At 44.3% G+C, this 19,669-nt stretch overlaps 1 protein-coding gene across 1 annotated transcript; it reads right to left on the minus strand.

Annotated features, from left to right (window-relative positions):
* Positions 1-12,124: 12,124 nt before the first annotated feature.
* On the minus strand, positions 12,125-15,843 carry INSM1 (INSM transcriptional repressor 1). The gene has a single exon (XM_066595759.1). The coding sequence runs from the start codon at positions 15,754-15,756 to the stop codon at positions 14,548-14,550; it is 1,209 nt and encodes a 402-aa protein (XP_066451856.1). The 5' UTR covers positions 15,757-15,843; the 3' UTR covers positions 12,125-14,547.
* Positions 15,844-19,669: the final 3,826 nt, after the last annotated feature.

The following is a 19,669-nucleotide window of genomic DNA, read 5'->3' on the forward strand; positions in this document are numbered from 1 at the left end:
CTTTTTGTGCCTTTTTTTTTATTTCTACGTGTGCACAAGGGCTTGTTCACATTAGTGCTAGGAGTTGATGCTGTTTTTTGCTCTGTTCAGGGAACAAGAAAACTGCAACCCCATGCTAAATGAACCGGTCATATGATGGAACCGATCGGACCCATTGCTTAGAATTAGAGATGAGCGAACGTACTCGTAATGAGTACTTACGCACCCGAGTACCGCCATTTTCGAGTACTTCAGTACTCGCGCGTAAAGATTCGGGGGGCGCCGGGGGGGCGGGGAGAGGCGCGGCGGTGCGGGGGGTAGCAGCGGGGAACAGGGGGGAGCCCTCTCCCCCCCACTCCCCGCCGCAACCCCCCGCGCCGCCACGGCGCCCCCCAAATTTTTTCGCCCGAGTACTGAAGTACTCGAAAATCGCGGTACTCGGGCGAAAAAGGGGCGGGGCCGAGCACGTTCGCTCATCTCTACTTAGAATGGAGTCTATTTGGTTTGTCTAGCTGGCATTTTGGCAGATTTAACTGGATGATGTTGCGTTGCATGCAGCTCTATTTTGTCCTGTTTTCTAGTGTTATTTAGTAGCCTGGGGTTCTAAATGTAACTTCCGTTGATGTGAATGAACCCTTATAGCCTCAATATATTCCGCAGAGCTGTAAAGATTATCATCACTCACATACAGTAAGGGTGCTTCTACACGGGACGACCTGTTTGGCAACAGGTCATCCCAACGATAGTTGTTACTGTGCTTTTACACAGGAAGTTCATCACTGGTGACTGGAGGTGAAGCTGGCCGGGATCGTTACAGCCAACCCACCTCCATTCACAGTAAACAGGCAGTCATTCATAAGTGAACTGCCTGTTTACTGGGAACGATACGTCCTTTGGGTTTCTGTATGCAGAAGCTGAACAACGAACGAGAAGTGAAAACCTTGTCATTGCATACATTTACACGGAATAATAACCGTTCACATGCTCTCGCTGGATTGCGGGAATCCGAACGATAATTTTTATGTGTAAAAGCACCATTATCTCAGAAACAACTCGGCGGCCCAGACAGGAGATCCGGCGGGCTGCAGGACCTGGTGACGTCACTACTATGGTAGGAGCCATTCTGGAGTTTGATAGAAAGTACTGTATACTGGATAAGCTGACAAACTACCAGAGCCTGTGAGGACCTCGCCATCATGTTATCACCTGTGTGGGTGCAGTGAGGGACTGCATCCAGGAGCTCTGTGTGTCTCATCTGTGGGAATCAGGATGGATGTAGAGTCGTGTGTTTTAAGGTATATAGTCATCATGGATGTATGTAATGTAGCAGAGCTGTCTCTGCCACGCTTGTAATGTAGCACAGCTGTGTCTGTAATGAGCTGTGTCTGTGCCATGCATGTCATGTAGCAGAGCTGTGTCTGTGACGCGCATGGCATGTAGCAAAGCTGTGTCTGTGACGTGCATGGCAGGTAGCAAAGCTGTGTGGTGCATTGCGCCACCAGAAACACTGGTACTATAATTTCCTAATAATTACTAGTACACTATATGCACCATATTGAGCTGTTATACCTTTAAACAGATGTATGTGTGTGTGTGTATATGCATAGATAAATATATGGCACATCATGGGAGTAAACTATGGATGGCACTATCTTGCCACCATTGACATTTCCTCAGCTATACACGATCATCTCTTGTTCCCACTCCTCACTTTGTTTTCTTGCATAAATTGATTTACCAGGTTTTGTGGAAGTGTCAGACAGATTACCATGTATTTGCCTAGTGGCTACTTCTCTTGCCTGTTAAAACCTCTGCAAGACACTTTCATGGCCCCGATCCTTTCAAGGTTCAGTGGATATCTCTGATTATCCCGGTGAATAACAGAAAATGTCTGGTTTTCATGAAGCAAAACCTTTTTCAAGCTTCCACAACAAACAGCCTTGCAGAAATCGGATAAAGAAAATAGGTCTCTTCAGTCCAATTCAACCTTAGTGTGAAGCTTCTAAAGATTGGGGCTTCAGTAAACGGCGGGCTTCTCTCATAGGATCTGGGACACGGGGCCTTTTACACTGAATGATAGGATCCCAGGAATCTGAACAATAATCGTTCAGTGTAAATACCGATAGCGACTGATTGACAAACAATAATTATTTTGTTCAGTTTCTGCAAGGCTTAAAAATGAAACTACGACCACCCTACATTGCTTCCCTCACTTCAACACCCAGCCCGCGCCCTCCGCTCCGCTAACGAAATCAGACTAAGCACCCCTTTAATTCGAACCTCTCATTCCCGCCTCCAAGACTTCTCCAGAGCAGCACCAGTTCTCTGGAATGCGCTACCCAAAACTATCCAGGCAATCATTGACCCACTAAACTTCAGGCATGCTCTAAAATCGTACCTCTTCAAGGAGGCATACTATGTCTCCTAAACCAAACCCCTCTGTACTCTGCCTTATAACCTGCTTCCTGCCCTTGCTGACTGCAATCCCTGCTAGCAGGAATCAACCGCCCCTGCAGTCATACCGATTCAGCCACTATACGGCCTGACTATTGTCTATGTGTATAACATCCCACACTCCCCACCATGCCATACCGTGCACACCACCAGCCCCTTTACCTTCTGTATCACCCCATTACTTGTAGTATGTAAGCTCGTTGGAGCAGGACCCTCACCCCTACTGTCTCCATCAATTGATTACTACATGTAACTGGTTTTGTATCTGTTCTCCCTTGTTTTGTAAGCGCTGCGGAATATGTTGGCGCTATATAAATAAATATTATCCTGTCGCTGTCCAGCCAAATAGAAAGCGTTTGCTCATTATTTGGCTGATGAAGCATTGGGAGGAACGCTCGGACCTGAGAATCAGCTTGTGTAAATGAGGAGGACAGGCATGGAAAAATGTGTCTTCGCTGGAGTGGCCCTTTAACCGCAAAGACCTGCACATGCTTGGTTTCCCTTTCTTTTGTTTGTGTGTTTACCTGGCTCTTCATCACACCTGTCTTATTTTATACCCTTTGGGGGGGGGGGGGGGCTCTATAGAAAAATTTACAGCTGATTTGCAGGTTCTTTTTAATATTCTTCAACCTCTTTTTCTTCATATCTCTTCATTCACTGAAATAAATACTGCAGTGACGTCCGTTCTGCTTCTACTGATTGTCCTCAACAGAATTGTCATTCCTGGCCCAACAAATGTGCTATCTCTAGATTGGTCTTAGTTGGTTCGATTGCGATGGATTATAATTGCAGTATTTATATGGCTTCAGAGCAGCCACCACCACTGAGCATACGGTATAGTCTAAGGGCGCTAACACAAAAAGCGTGGTGCTTTTTCTTTCTTTTTTTCCGGAAAATATGTTGCTTTTTTACTTTATTTGAGGGCCTTTTAAGCTTCATTTTTTGTGCCGCCAGATGTTACATTCAAGTCTGTGGTAAAATCCACTATGAACAATGCATTTTATTTTGAGCATTTTGATGGCTTTTATTGCTTTTGTAGGTTGCCGGCATTTGTTTCTCTAAACATGGCACACTCTGGGTATGGACCTTTATTTCTGGCGGTTTTCCATTAGGCTGCTTTTTTTATAGCACATGAAAAGCTCCAAAAAGAAGAAAAGGTAAAAATGGAGCAAATTTTTAAAAAGACACTTAAAAATGTTTACGGTTCAGGGCAGTTTTTAAACAAGTGAAAAAAAGTGTGTGATTAAGCAGCTGCCTGGACTTTTTTCCTAGCCTGTTGTCCGAGCTCTGTGTACTCTAACCAATGAGCTACCGCCTGATACTGAAGTTGTTGGCCCTAAATCAAAATCTGGAAGAGGGCCTCCTTTATCTTTAGATGCACTTTTATAGAACCGGTATCTCTTTATGTGACAGAAGAACCAACGCACCACCATGGGGACCATGAGGGCCATGATTACCATGATCCGACAGCCGTTCCCTGTGATAATGTCTATATGACCTGGGGCGGGGGCCAAGCTGCATCAGATGGGCATTTTGATTGCCTGGGTAGCCCTTTAAGAGTAGATGCATGTTTACATATGATGCACACCGTGACGTCACTACACCGAAGTACTCATTACACTTAGGCCCAGGACCTGAATAATGCACACTAACAGACGCTACAGGGAGAATGCAGTCATGTCACAGAACAGATATAATAAGTGGTAATATTCTAAACGAGGATCAAACATAGTGATGTCACCGTGAATCATAAACGGTGAAGTGTAAGAATGTCGCGTGCTACAGTAATAATCCTCTTAGGGAAGTTTCATATGAGCGAGAAAATTGTGCGATACTAAAAAAGCAGTTTCTAAAACCAATGATTTACAATGTTTTCCTTCCCCTCTGCGATGTTTTCACTGATGCGATGTTGAGAGGATAAAAAATCGAGGCTTGTTCCATCTTTCTGTGCTATTGTTTTTTTTATCTCCCATATTTCCCTATGGAGGCTTCTTTTCATCGCAACGCAACAAACACGCTTTGCGATGCGATTTTAACATTAGTCCACCCCCCTCATTATCAGGAGGCAGTGTGAGTGGGTGTCTCATCGGTGCCCTCACAGGTGTTATTGGCTCCTCCATTTGGTAGTCAGCTACCTGCATGGTGAGAGGAGGATGCATCTATATGCACTCCTCAGTCAGTAAGCAACGGCCATTTCTGTGATTGTTTTTAATTCTTGATTTCCCCTTCTGTGATGCATTTCTATTAGTGTAGGGACCCACTACAACGCAAGGAACCGTGAAGTGGTTAGTGGGCTCATGTATCTTGGCCAACATCCAACCAATGCCTTGCATTTATTATCTATCATTCACATGCAGTGTGGCATTAAGACTCCAGGGGGAGCCCAGGGTGGCAGTACCAATGTGGTTCACTGATGGATATGCAGGGCAACCCGCCGAATTATCATGGCATCATTAATAGGTTGCTGGTCTGCATGGTGAACTACATATATCAGAATGGTCTGGCACCTTGTATCCACTATGTGTGGGAGTGTACACCAAGCATCCACCCCCCTCATTATCAGGAGGCAGTGTGAGTGGTGGTCTTATCGGTGTCCTGCACAGGTGTTATTGGCTCCTCCATTTTAACATTAGAAACTCCCATTGACTCTTGTGATAAAAAATCATGGGATTTTATCGCCGGCGGCAGTGATGCCCAAAAAACACAGGAACAAAGATGCGATTTTGCTGCGTCTTGCCCGTGTGGAATTAGCCTTAGTGCATCACAGTCAAAGTACTAACGCCCACTTGTCCGTGAGTGAGTTACATGCTCCCCCCCTAATAATATGACGGTGACTTCATAACAGGTCCTAAAGCATAAAGTATGCAGAGCCTGGCAGCAATCGTGTGCTTATACAGGACCTCTCCTGTTGTTACCATCATCTGATCAGTCATCTGGGCTGTGAACTCCGCCTCTGATCTCATGATGGTGATGTCGGCACAGGTCCTTCACTTTATTAAACTCCAGCAGAGCCCCTGACACATATATCTATATTACACTCCCCAATGAGGTTGAATCAGACAAGCCAAACAACCAATCCAGTTGCTGGAATTGTGAATCAGAACCAATGAGGTTGCTGGAATTGCTCCATAGTGCCGAACGTGAGTGTAATATAGATATGTGCTCCCCTCACGCCTGTCTAGTATTTTTTTAATTCTAGACAGATTTTTGAAGATTAACAGCAGAGCTGCACAACAAGCGGACCTTGGCCACCAACGGTCTGAACCAGGAGGAGCTGCTGCCACACTGACAGAACGTGACCCCATAGCTCTGTGCTGTAGGTGATTGTGAGCACAGGAGCCGAGGGAGGAGCAAAAGCTACACTACGGCTCATTGCAGAAGGCAGCACAGAGCTCATCTACTAATGGGACAATGTTACCTTGATGGTGATATCGCTGCCTAGAAAGTTGTCTTGTCTTGATTCATTAAAAAGCTATTGTTCTGTTAACACAACCCACTGTAAAGCAATTCACCCTGATACTACAGTGCACTGTGATCTCACATTGCATTAATAGTCAAGTTGAGTAACCCAATTGTACATGTGTGTACTGGTAAAAGGAGAGGAGGTAGGATTGTACATGGGACTGTATGCTGGATGGGGCAGAAGAGAGGATAAGCGATGTGGTTTATGTGGGACTGGGTGTTGGAAGTGCTAAGCCTTTTTTTTTTTCTTTTTTTACATGTGACTTAATGGAGATAATGGGACGGGAGTGTGGTGTTGACCTGGGACAGTATGTTGTGATTGTAGGAAGGGGGGATGATCTTTCTTTTGAATGGGACTATATGATGTAGGAGGTTGTGATGTTTACCAGGGACTGGGTGATGGAGAGTTAGTGGAGGGGGTAACTGTAACCAAAGTAGCAACAAAGGGTCATTATAACCAAAAAAGGTGACAGGGAGTCAGGATAACAAAGAGGGGTCACAGAAGGGGGCTTCTTACTATGGGGGAATTACTAAGAGTGGCATTGGGGGTAGCAGCAAGATGGGAAGAGTGGGCAGAGATGAGTCATAACTGGTGACTCTGTTTTTGTTGTCTGGACCCAGACCACCACGACCAATCAGAGAAGATATCACCTGAGATCACTGGAGGTAACAGCACTGTAATCTCTATCATCATGTTGAACTGGTATTCTAACTCATAAGTATTCAAAAAGACTTTTTGTACCTCAAAATGGTATGGATGATAGCATCAACTAATTCTGCAAAAAAAAAAACTCTCCCAGCTCCCCTGATAGGAAATAAAGTTATGGCTTTCAGAATATGGAGAGTTAGGTGTTCTATTAAAAAAAACCTGTGCATATTTGGTATCGCTGTCATTTTGTACATAATCACGTGCCTTGTTCTAACACACATTACCTAGGTTTGCTGGACCATCACCTGGAGCTTTACAAAAACTAGTTGAGTACCCCTGGTTTATAGAGGCTGCAGCAGGGAAAGGAAGGACTACCAGCGGCTGGAGGTGAGGCAGTGACACTATTCCCAAACACGATAAATTAGAAGGTTTAGTATATTCTCATGCACTACTTATTTATGAGAACAAAAGTTATAACGAGGGGCACATCTTTACTGAAAAGCCTGTTGTCAAGTCCCGCAGGTTTCCACCTTGGTTTTCCCGGCTTTGTTATATGAAGATCAGTGGAGGAGTCTTGGCTCTGATCCTACTATTCCTTATAGCTATACCCACAGTCAGGTGATCTGTCAATACTAGTACATTACATTTTATCTGTAATCTTCTAGAACAAAGCCCCTCCGTCCAATATCTTGTCTCTTAGGCATCAACTACCGGACACATCTTGAACTCCTGGCTAATTTAGCAGGTTGTGTTTTCCCCAGCGATTGCAGCTGAACATGATAAACACTCGGCATCGTGTCCACACGGGACCTACAGTCTGCTTGTTTCGTTAGCTAGAAATGCTCTGTGAACATCTCTAGTCACACAGGAATTACTTCATTGTGAAGTCATGTATTCACCTACTCCACTTTACATATACATTTACAGAGGCGCATTTTACTTAGAGAAATTCCCCAGCAGGAACTAATGCCAAACCAGTGGAGAGGAGATGCCTGCCAAGCCCAGCAGCAGGAGCGAGGTAGTGCCGAGTGGGGCAAGTAATGCGATAGAACAAAGCAGACTTACCATTTTGCAAATCTAAAGATGTATGGAAGCTGCTTTCATGTCTGCGGATCAAGGAGCAGGAATAGGGGATCCCCTAGCCGAATCGATCAGTCTCATAACAGAACTGAAGGGGCCTGATTGTAATGGTAGTTGATAGTAACCTGCCGCAAAGCAAACGGCAGTATAATAATTTTTGCTTGAGCAGCAGACAAGAAACGGATAAAAGGGTAAAATCTCCTGGTGCAAACAGAGTTGTGACTGATCCCTAGGCTGACATCACGGTGTGATGTGTTCTTGGCAGACTGTTTTTGCAGGGTGGTTTGCCATTGCCTTCCCCAGTTATCTTTACCCCCAGCAAGCTGGGTATTCATTTTACTGACCTCAGAAGAATAAAAAGACTGAGCTGGCTACCTGAACCAATCAGGGACTGAACTGGCAACCTTCAGGTCGTGAGCACCTGAAGGTTGCTTAGGACTGCATACTGCTACCTTAACACTCTGCGCCACACAGGGCTGTTTTGGTAGTAATGCCACATATCACATCATTGTTCACATAGTGCAGCTAGATAGCAGAAAGTCACCACCATGTTTGTCCTCTAAAAATAAACAGTGGAGTGGGGAACGAGGGAAGTTTTTTTCTGTGGCAACCAATCAGATTTCACCTCTGTAAAGTGAGGTGGCATCTGATTGGCTGCGATGAGCAAGTGTTCCACTTTTCTTTTGGACTATTTAAACTTTTTGTCTGTGAGTGAGAGCCCTCAGGTACTGGGTCCGCTGCAGCTGCTACAGGTAGGGCTCATTCACATCAGTGTTGGAGGTTCTGTTCCACTAAAAATCACAGTTGGAAGCTGAACACACCCATTATAGTCAATGGGGTTTATTTGGCGCCATTTGGTTCCGTCATAAGATGGACCCGTTCAGCCAGGGGTTCTCGTTTTACTGCTCCCTGAACGGATCAGAAAAACAGAAACCTCTAGTCCTAGTGTGAACTAGTCCTAATACAGATGGATTTTTCTTTAGGGTGCTCTTACACAGGAGTACCTCTCAGTCAGCAGATGCCTCACAAGTCTTCCCAGCAATAATCCTTCCTGTGCGTTTACAGAGAAACAACCAGCACGGAATGAATGCAGGCGGCGTGGGCCGAGGATCATTCCAGTCCACCCCCCTCCATTCACACTGAACAGGCAGGCAGTATTTAAAGGGGTTCTGTCACTAGAAAAAAAAATCAATACTTACCTATTCCTCCCCTGTCAGCCTACTTACCGCATCTTCTCCCTGCCAATTTTCTTCTCGCTCCTGCAGTTTCCCCGGGTCGCCTCACCCCCAGTTGGACAATTCTTCTGCTTCCTGTGACTAAACGTCCATTAGCTGCAGTCTTGTTCCTGCCGGGCAGTGGACGCTACGTCACTAGTTATGTAGCGTCCATTGCTCGGCAGGAAGAAGAATGCCGGCAATAGACGCATCATAACAAGAAGAGGAGGAAGCGGACACCTGGAGGTGAGGTGACCCGGGGGACTGGAGAAGATGCTGTAAGAAGACTGCTTGGGGAGGAATAGGTGAGTATTGACTTTTTTTCTATGACAAAACTCCTTTAAGTGACCGACTGCCTGTTTACATGGAACAATACATTGTTTAGCTTCCTGCATGCCGAAACTGAACAGTGAAGCAGTGAAAGCTGGATCACGGGAATCCAAACCCTAATCGTTTCGGTAAAAGTGAATGTTATATCACAGGTGGCCCTGCTATCGGGGTCGTTTATTTACACATTGAATTGCTTTACAATGGGTTTTGTTGTCTTAAGATAAGAGAACTTTATGCGCTGTGCTATGGCAATCAAGCTAGAATTTGCTGCAGCTGTAATTACATTCATACTCACAGTGACCCTATACCCAAATCTGCATGTGTTATGGCCACAAAGGGTGAGAAAATCTGCTGCAGAAGAATGAGCATGTTGTATGCCTGAAAAGCCTTCGCATGATGTGAATGGAGTTTTGAAAATCCCATCCACTTATATTGTACTGTGCATTGTTGTGGATTTGCTGTACAGAAACTTCACCACTAATACACAAATCTACCACATCTGATCTGGCTGTAATATATTGTCTTCCATCCATTACACTGCAGAGCTGCAAGTTTATGGAGTTGTCTGATGATGCACAAATACAGCTCTATTTATACAGAACATGACACATTGTAATTATCTGGCAGACTATCCTGGACCTCAGATATTGGAGTAGTGGCTAGTAGCTATTTCCATATACACAATAAATAACATATCTATACATATACCCTTCATCTAGCAACATGAAAAGTAGTCGAAGTGACCTGGAACCTAGGAAATAACTCCTTGTGCTTTGTATTTCTGTACTCCTAGAGAACCTCTTAGAAGGGCACATTTGTCAGATCTAGAAGTGATGTACCATTTAACTCCCCAAAAGGTCAATCTTAGAAGTCACTTATGTTCTTGCAAACCAAATCCTTGACAGAGGCCAATAGAGGTATAGATGGATATAAGCCAATCTATATGTGTGACCTTGTTATTAAGAGAACAGGCGCTGGTATAGGTCCAAAGAAGCTTTATGTGTTCCTTCTAGGTTCTATCTGCTCTTCTCTATACTAAAGATAGATTCAATTTACTTTGTTTTTGCTTAGTTAATAATTCTATTTTTTCATTTAACCCAACAATATTAACACAATCAAAAACTGCGAACGTAGTATGGAATTACTTATTGCGAACCATCAGGTGTGAAATGGGCTTACATTATTGCATTATTTATCACAGATATGATGATGTCATTCTAGACGTGGGCATCTGAGTATGTTCCCACTTATTTTATTATATGTAACCGGTTTTATGCACATTTTTCAATGAAGATTCCTTTTATGGAGCTCTTTTTTCCTGGTATTTCTACTTGTCATTCTAGAAGTCTCACCGATAAAGGTAATGTTCATCCTGTGTGAACATCACTGGGACTGTTCCTTTCTCATTATATACACGATTCCCATAAGAGTCTTCAAGGAACTATAGACTCCACAATTACTCAAGAATAAAGGAATGCTGGCACTTGTAATCCCACTGTAACAGAAGATACCTGCATTGTCTGCTATGGTCCTTACATGACCTCCCAAGAATAGATGTATTCTCCAGCAACTTAATTGAATCTGCAAAGTAGTATTACCCTACTGAAGGGCAGAGATCACATGCAACTCAACCTCTTTATATAAAATATAGCACTTGTTTATCACATTATAAGGTCCAGAACTTGCAATGTATCCATAATGTAAACAATTAGGCTCTGATTACTGTAAAGAATAGAATAAAAATGCAACACATTCTTAAACGAAGTCTAAAAATATAGATGGCACAGAAACTCATATGAAGCCATATCACAGGTAGAATTAATTAAGGGTCCCTTGAAAAAGCCAGTATGAAACCTACATTGTGGCGTAGCTGGCATCTGGGTCTGTAGTAACTTTTGTCATTACATGGCATTTATAAGGTAATTTTCCTGTCCGTGCACTTTACTATTCAGTTACTGATCTTGGACCCTTTTGTAAATAATTATACCTGTGATGTGGCTTCATACGAGTTGTTGTGCCATCTTTTATGTATTTTATGAGTTCTCATAATAAAGTATGTATATGTTTACCCCTGTGTTGGAGTGTGTTTATTTGTAGGTGCACAGTATTGTTTTTTAGACACTCAAGTTGATACATTTGTGTGTATTCTAATACAGGGGTCCCCAACTCCAGTCCTCAGGGACCACCAACAGGTCATATTTTCAGGATCTCCTATAGTAAGAACACCTGTGGCAATGTCTGAGGCACCGACAATAATTACATCACCTGTACAACACTGAGGAAATCCAGAAAACATGACCTGTTGGCGGTCCCTGAGGACTGGGGTTGGGGAACACTGGTCTGATATATGTTCTCGTTTGTAAGCCTAAAACTATCCCAATAATTAAAAAAAGGGAAAATCTAAAGAGCTAAGAACAAAAATATATAACTAAATCTATAAATTATGCAAATCCTTGTTAAAATCTAAAATATTTAAACAAAAAAATCCAAATAGAAAATATAAAAGTATATAAAAGTTCGATCATTAAACGTTTCAGAGTAAATACAAACAATTCTGAAACGAATACTAAACAAAATAGAAGAACTCAATTCTTATATAGAAGATTGGCACACAAGTTATTTCTCTGAAGGTCATACTTTTGTTTCATTCTTCAGGAAGGTGTCGATGCTGCTGGATTTACCTTCTTGGGTGACAACCTGCATCCCACCTGTGGATGACTGGAGGAGGAGGAGGAGTGCTGCTCTGCTAGCAGAAGGCCAATATACATAGTATATGAGGGAACTGACAATCCAGCACAGAATAATGTGGTGCAGGGATAGCGATGAGCCTTCTGAGGTTACACTGTGTGTGACAGGTGCCATCTGCTATTTTGTGTATCATATACCCAATAACTGTATCATAACAAACCACAAATCGCAAAGTTACATTTGAATTTGAAAATATTTTATTTGAATAGCAAATTGTTACACAGTTGAAACAGTTCTATCGAAGCTCTCTATAAATAGCTAGCAGTTAAGAAAATAATGTATGTAGAAAAGAGATTGCTTCTAGACATTTAAGAGCTATCTGTTTAAAAGAGCCGTCTGCCCCTTAAAGCACAATGAATGGAAATAGCCATTTGTTAAGGAATGTAGAAAGGCGCAACCCTTCAATGTTTCACTATAGAGCCGATAATGGAAAGAAAAAAACCCCAATACAAATAAATAAAAGTGATCCGGAATGTTATACCAAAAATACTCGGATACAAGCATGATCAAATAATAGTCACATCTGTCATTCACATCAATAAATAAAGGAATAAATAAACATAATTAATCATAAAATTAACATATACATTTGGATAGTAGTGTCAGCGCCCGGCAGGCGGCAGAGATGACGACTGGCTGGCCTCTAGATTGGAGAAGTCATACAAGGCAGTTTATCATTTCTTCTACAAAGTTATGAGACAAGGCATTTGTGGCTAAAGACTAAATAAACGTCTCCCCCTCCCCCGTCCTAGTAACAGATTTGTTCACAGAAAACAGAGAGACAGGATCTGGCGGTATTCACAAGCCATCATAAAGCTAATCGTCATGTCAGGAACAGGCTGTGAATCGAAAAGGCAGTAGATGTGGACTCCAGACAGGAACACGGTCAACAGACAAGAGCTGGGGAACAACAATTACAAAGTTGGGCAAAGTTGGTGAGATACTTAGAAACCGGCGGCCACCCTACATGTCATGACTTATGCACATTACCAAATACAGCGTCTGGTCCATGACTTCATGTGTGGTGGCATCTTACAACAGAAAAGACTACAGAACAGCTACACTCACATTCCCATGCCAGGCCCGGTGCCATGGCATGAAGGAGCAGACACAGAGAGACAACACTATTACATGTTTGCATCACTAGTGATTGAGAGGGAGGCAGCACAGCAGGAAAGCAATAATATTACCCCTATTAAGGCTGGAGGGGCAGTGCCAAGCTCTAGGACAGTGCAAAGCATGGTGGTGCGTTACCGCCAGGTGGATGGAGTCAGGTCTCGCTCATCAGTGGTGGTCTCTGGAGAACATTATTGCTTTAGTACAGAGATGCTGCCTCCCTTACCAGGTGGGCACAGTCATTGGTACAGTCTACCCATGGTGCTCTCTTGCCCTGTGTGACTGGCTGTCTTGCTTTAAAGCACAATAACCACATTTAATGCACTTCAACCTATATGGCTGCTTCTGGTTGTCTCGTGATTTGGCAGCGAGAGAACAGTTAGGGTGTATTTACGCAGGCGAGTGTGAGATCGCACATGCGATTTTTCTGCGAGTGCAGTGTGTTTTGCGAGAAAGACGCATCGCTTCGCTGTACAAGCAGCTTTCAGATGCGTGAAAAAATAATCGCTTCTTGTTCCTATACTTATAAAGGTAAAAGTCGCGTCGCACTCGTATGATCACTGCAGGGGATGCAAGTGTGATACGATTTTTTTCGCCTCCCATAGGAAATAACGGGCGAAATTACCCAAAAATAAGACCTCCTGTGATTTTTTTCAATCTCCGTCTGAGATGAAAATTGCTCAGGTAAATTAGTGTATTCGCACAAACAATTTTTCACACGCAAGTTCCGTCCGTCTGCGATACGGATGGGACTTGTATGTGAAAAGAACCCATTATTTAAAATGGGTTCGTTCACATGAGCAAATTTTCTCTTGGACTGAGATATAAAAAAATCGCAGCATGTCCTATTTTTGGGCGCCAGTTATTTTCTATGGGACCAAAAAAAAAAAAGTCACACCGCACTCGCATATAGATGTAATTTTCACGCAAGTGCGATTTTATGTTTTCTATTGAAACAGCATGCGACTTTCGTGCGCGTGAAAACATAGTCCGCGATGTGGTTTCCTCGCAAAACACATTGCATGTGCAGGAAAATCACAGGTTTATGACCGCCATATTGGTCCCAAAGTTTCTCGGTCCGATATGGCAGTCGCCCGTGTGAATACGCCCTAACTTAACCCATTTAAAAAGAACGGGTTCATTTCACCTGCAATTTCTCGCAACGCACAGAAATCGTGTGTGAATGGCGCCCGTGTAAATACACCCTTCAGTAGAGGTGAAGGGTGGCAGAGCCCAAGTCTGTGGGCATTAGAGGAGGATGGCAGCATGGGTTGCTTCAGGAAAGGCACAGATCTCTTCAGGCCACAGTGGTCAGGGCCATTGTTTGGCAGCAGTCCAATGCTAGCAGATCCTGGCACGAGGGGCATCATCATCACCCTGAGAGGGCACTCAGCCTGGCATTCTGCCCCTTTGCAAGGGGTTTGGGCAGACATGATGCCCTCTCATTGCCCAGCAGGCCTTCTCTCCTGGGTCCTGCACTGGGCCTGGCAGTGGTGGTCCATGAGTCTTTGGCTCTCAGCAGGCCGGGCGCACGGGCACCTGCAGCAGGATGACCTGCCGGTTCTCGGACGGGTGGCACTTGTTGATGTGCCGGGTGAGGCCGGGCGAGCTGTAGAAGGTGGCCGGGCAGTACTTACAGGGGAACAGCTGCGAGGAGTGCAGCAGGCGGATGTGCCGCTCCTGGCTGCTCTTGCCCGGGAAGGTCTCCCCGCACACCGGGCACGGGTGGCACTCCCCGGCGCCGCTCAGGTTGAGAGGTCCGGGGCTCTTGGCTCTCCGCTCGTCCGGGTAGAGCAGCTCGTCGGCGGTGTGGCACAGCAGGTGTTTCCGCAGGTAGGCCTGGCGCCGGAACTTCTTGGCACACTGCGGGCACTCGTACGTGCCGTCCTCGGAGCCGGACTCGGAGGCGCCGGGGCTCGGGGTGTCGCGGTCGCTGAGCGGCTCGTCTTTGGCAGGCGCCGGGGGCCGGGGCTTGTGCCAGCGGCGGTGGGAGGCCAGGTTGGCCGGGCAGCTGAAGACCTTGTCGCACTCGGGGCAGCGGTACTCCACCCGCACGATGCGGGAACACTTGTGCTGCGCCAGGGAGAACGGGTCGCTGTACTCCTCCTTGCACAGCTGGCAGATGAACTCCCCGAGCGGCTTGTGGCCGGCGCTGCGGGGCGGCTCCACCGGACCCTCCTTGATCTTCAGCCCGAGCACCGGGGACGTCGTCACCTCGTCCTCGAACGTCAGCTTGCGGATGGCTTTGGTCTTCTTGGCGGCGGGCGGCTTGGCGCTCAGCTTGGTCTGCGGCTCGGCAGGACGTTTCTGCGGGCCGCCGCCGGTGGTGGAGGAGGAGGAGGCGGGCGGCAGGCTACCCGACGAGGAGGGAGGGTAGAGCAGCGGCTCCATGGAGGTCACCAGTGCCGGGAAGGACTCTGCGGACACCGGCGAGCCCAGGCTGAAGCTGCGGTCCAGGTACTCCCGGCTCACCGGGCGGGTCGGGCTGGACAGGGACTGCGGCTGCACGGACTCGGGGTTCCCGTACTGGCCGGCGGGGGGCGGCCGGGGGCTGCAGGCGGGAGCCGCTCGCTCGGGGCTGGCTGGGGCGGCACACAGCTCCGGTCTGTGCCCGGTGGACATGGTGAACATCATCCACTCCCCGCGCTCCTCATCGTCGCCCCGGACCCGGTAGGACACCGGCGGGGACTTTCTGCTCCTCTTCACCAGGAAGCCTTTGGGCATGTCTGCAGCGGGCACTGTCCGTGGTGCTGCTCCGGCTCTGTCCGAGGTGCTGGACGAGCAGCTCTCTGGGTCCCCAGCCCCGCGGCCGCCTCGCATTTATAAGCGCCGATGTCCCGAGCTGTCAGCGTCGCAGCCAATCCCAGGCCGGGCCCGGGGGCTCAAGTGCTGTGGGGGGCGGGGAGACGAGCGGCGGCAGATGTACCTGAGCCCCGCCCCTCCCCTCCGGCTGCGGCGGCACACGCCCGGCCCCGCCCGCCCTCACGCCTCGCTGCTTCTCAATGCCCGGCCACACGTGCCTGGATTAGGAGGGGGCGACTCTCCCCCCAGCAGTGACAGCAGCGCCGGCAGAGAGCTGTATACACCTGCGGACACATCACTGATACACTGCACCGTGTCCGCAGCTCACCGGCAGGAGGACGGGCGGTACACACACCGTACACACCCGCCCGACCTGCACCGATTACCCCGTACTGATAGCTAGCAGAGCCAGATCCGAGGGGCTGACTGCAGAACTAACACCTATCTATCTATCTATCTATCTATCTATCTATCTATCTATCTATCTATCTATCTATCTATCTGTCCATCTCATATCTATCTATCTATCTCTCTATCTATCTATCTATCTATCTATCTATCTATCTATCTATCTATCTATCTATCTATCTATCTATCTGTCCATCTCATATCTATGTCGTGTCACTTCTAGCTATATATGTATCTTTGTCTATCCGCCTGTCCAGAGATCATCTATCTATGTAGCTCATACATGTCTAGCTATTATCTATCTATCTGTTATTTATCCATCCATCAATGTAGCTATCTATATCTCTATCTGTTTGTCAAACTGTCTAAATATCTATTGGTCTCCTCTGTCTCATATCTATCTATCTATCTATCTATCTATCTATCTATCTATCTATCTATCTATCTATCTATCTATCTATCTATCTATCTCATATCTATCTATCTATCTATCTATCTATCTATCTATCTCATATCTATCTATCTATCTATCTATCTATCTATCTCATATCTATCTATCTATCTATCTATCTATCTATCTATCTATCTATCTCATATCTATCTATCTATCTATCTATCTATCTATCTATCTATCTATCTATCTCATATCTATCTATCTATCTATCTATCTATCTATCTATCTATCTGTCTGTCTGTCTGTCTGTCTGTCCATCTAATATCTATGTGATGTCACTTCTAGCTTTTTATGTATCTTTGTCTTTCCGTCTGTCTAGATATCATATATCTATCTTCTATCTATCTAGCTCATATATGTCTTAAAATTATCTATCTATCTATCTTTATCTATCTGTCAATTTTATATCTATGTGATGTCACTTCTAGCTATTTGTGTGACTCTGTCTATCAGTCTGTCTAGATATCATATATCTATCTAGCTAATATATGTCTAGGTATTATCTAATTATCTATCTATCTATCTATCTATCTATCTATCTATCTATCTATCTATCTATCTATCTATATCTATCTGTCTATCTAATCTATGTAATCTATCTATCTATCTATCTATCTATCTATCTCATATCTATCTATCTATCTATCTATCTATCTATCCCCTATCTATCTATCTATCTATCTATCTATCTATCTATCTATCTATCTATCTCATATCTATCTATCTATCTATCTATCTATCGATCTATATCTATCTGTCTATCTAATCTATGTAATCTATCTATCTATCTATCTATCTATCTATCTATCTATCTATCTATCTATCTTTCAACGTTCAACGGGGCTCTCGCTATGTGTTTCCAAGTACACCCTGTCGGCAATTAATGCTGTGCCGCCACTCAAGTCTCTTAACGCCGCAGTGGTGCTGGGGCTGGGTCCCCCTGCAGTGGTGGCGGCTGTACGATTTTTCCATCTCTCCTTAGTGGGCTGCCAGGACCTGCAGCTCATCCAGCTGAGCTACCAATCACTGACAGGGGGCATCACCCCCCTGTGAATCTTGACTCCACCAGTACTTGCTGGTGGCGTCAAGATATACTAATACCCTATCTATCTATCTATCTATCTATCTATCTATCTATCTATCTATCTATCTATCTATCTATCTATCTCATATCTATCTATCTCATATCTATCTATCTATCTATCTATCTATCTATCTATCTATCTATCTGTCTATCTATCTCATATCTATCTCATTATCTATCTATCTATCTCATATCTATCTATCTATCTATCTATCTATCTATCTATCTATCTATCTTATCTATCTCGCTCATCTATCTATCTATCTATCTATCTATCTATCTATCTATCTATCTATCTATATCTATCTGTCTATCTAATCTATGTAATCTATCTATCTATCTGTCTATCTAATCTATGTAATCTATCTATCTATCTATCTATCTATCTATCTATCTATCTATCTATCTATCTTTCAACATTCAACGGGGCTCTCGGTATGTGTTTCCAAGTACACCCTGTCGGCAATTAATGCTGTGCCGCCACTCAAGTCTCTTAACGCCGCAGTGGTGCTGGGGCTGGGTCCCCCTGCAGTGGTGGCGGCTGTACGATTTTTCCATCTCTCCTTAGTGGGCTGCCAGGACCTGCAGCCCATCCAGCTGAGCTACCAATCACTGACAGGGGGCATCACCCCCCTGTAAATCTTGACTCCACCAGTACTTGCTGGTGGCGTCAAGATATACTAATACCCTATCTATCTATCTATCTATCTATCTATCTATCTATCTATCTATCTATCTATCTCATATCTATCTATCTATCTATCTATCTATCTATCTATCTATCTATCTATCTATCTATCTATCTATCTATCTATCTCATATCTATCTCATATCTATCTATCTCATATCTATCTATCTATCTATCTATCTATCTATATGTCTATCTATCTCATATCTATCTCATTATCTATCTATCTCATATCTATCTATCTATCTTATCTATCTCGCTCATCTATCTATCTATCTATCTATCTATCTATCTATCTATCTATCTATATCTATCTGTCTATCTATATCTATCTGTCTATCTAATCTATGTAATCTATCTATCTATCTATCTATCTATCTATCTATCTATCTATCTATCTGCCTGTCCATCTAATATCTATGTGATGTCACTTCTAGCTTTTTATGTATCTTTGTCTATCTGTCTGTCTAGATATCATATATCTATCTTCTATCTATCTAGCTCATATATGTCTTAAAATTATCTATCTATCTATCTATCTTTATCTATCTGTCAATTTTATATCTATGTGATGTCACTTCTAGCTATTTGTGTGACTCTGTCTATCCGTCTGTCTAGATATCATATATCTATCTAGCTAATATATGTCTAGGTATTATCTAATTATCTATCTATCTATCTATCTATCTATCTATCTATCTATCTATCTATCTATCTATATCTATCTGTCTATCTAATCTATGTAATCTATCTATCTATCTATCTATCTATCTATCTATCTATCTATCTATCTTTCAATGTTCAACGGGGCTCTCGCTATGTGTTTCCAAGTATACCCTGTCGGCAATTAATGCTGTGCCGCCACTCAAGTCTCTTAACGCCGCAGTGGTGCTGGGGCTGGGTCTTCCTGCAGTGGTGGCGGCTGTATGATTTTTCCATCTCTCCTTAGTGGGCTGCCAGGACCTGCAGCCCATCCAGCTGAGCTACCAATCACTGACAGGGGGCATCACCCCCCTGTGAATCTTGACTCCACCAGTACTTGCTGGTGGCGTCAAGATATACTAATACCCTATCTATCTATCTATCTATCTATCTATCTATCTATCTATCTATCTATCTATCTATCTATCTATCTATCTATCTATCTATCACATATCTATCTCATATCTATCTATCTATCTCATATCTATCTATCTATCTA

This window comes from Eleutherodactylus coqui, chromosome 3 (assembly GCF_035609145.1).
Source record: "Eleutherodactylus coqui strain aEleCoq1 chromosome 3, aEleCoq1.hap1, whole genome shotgun sequence".
Lineage (NCBI taxonomy): Eukaryota > Metazoa > Chordata > Amphibia > Anura > Eleutherodactylidae > Eleutherodactylus > Eleutherodactylus coqui.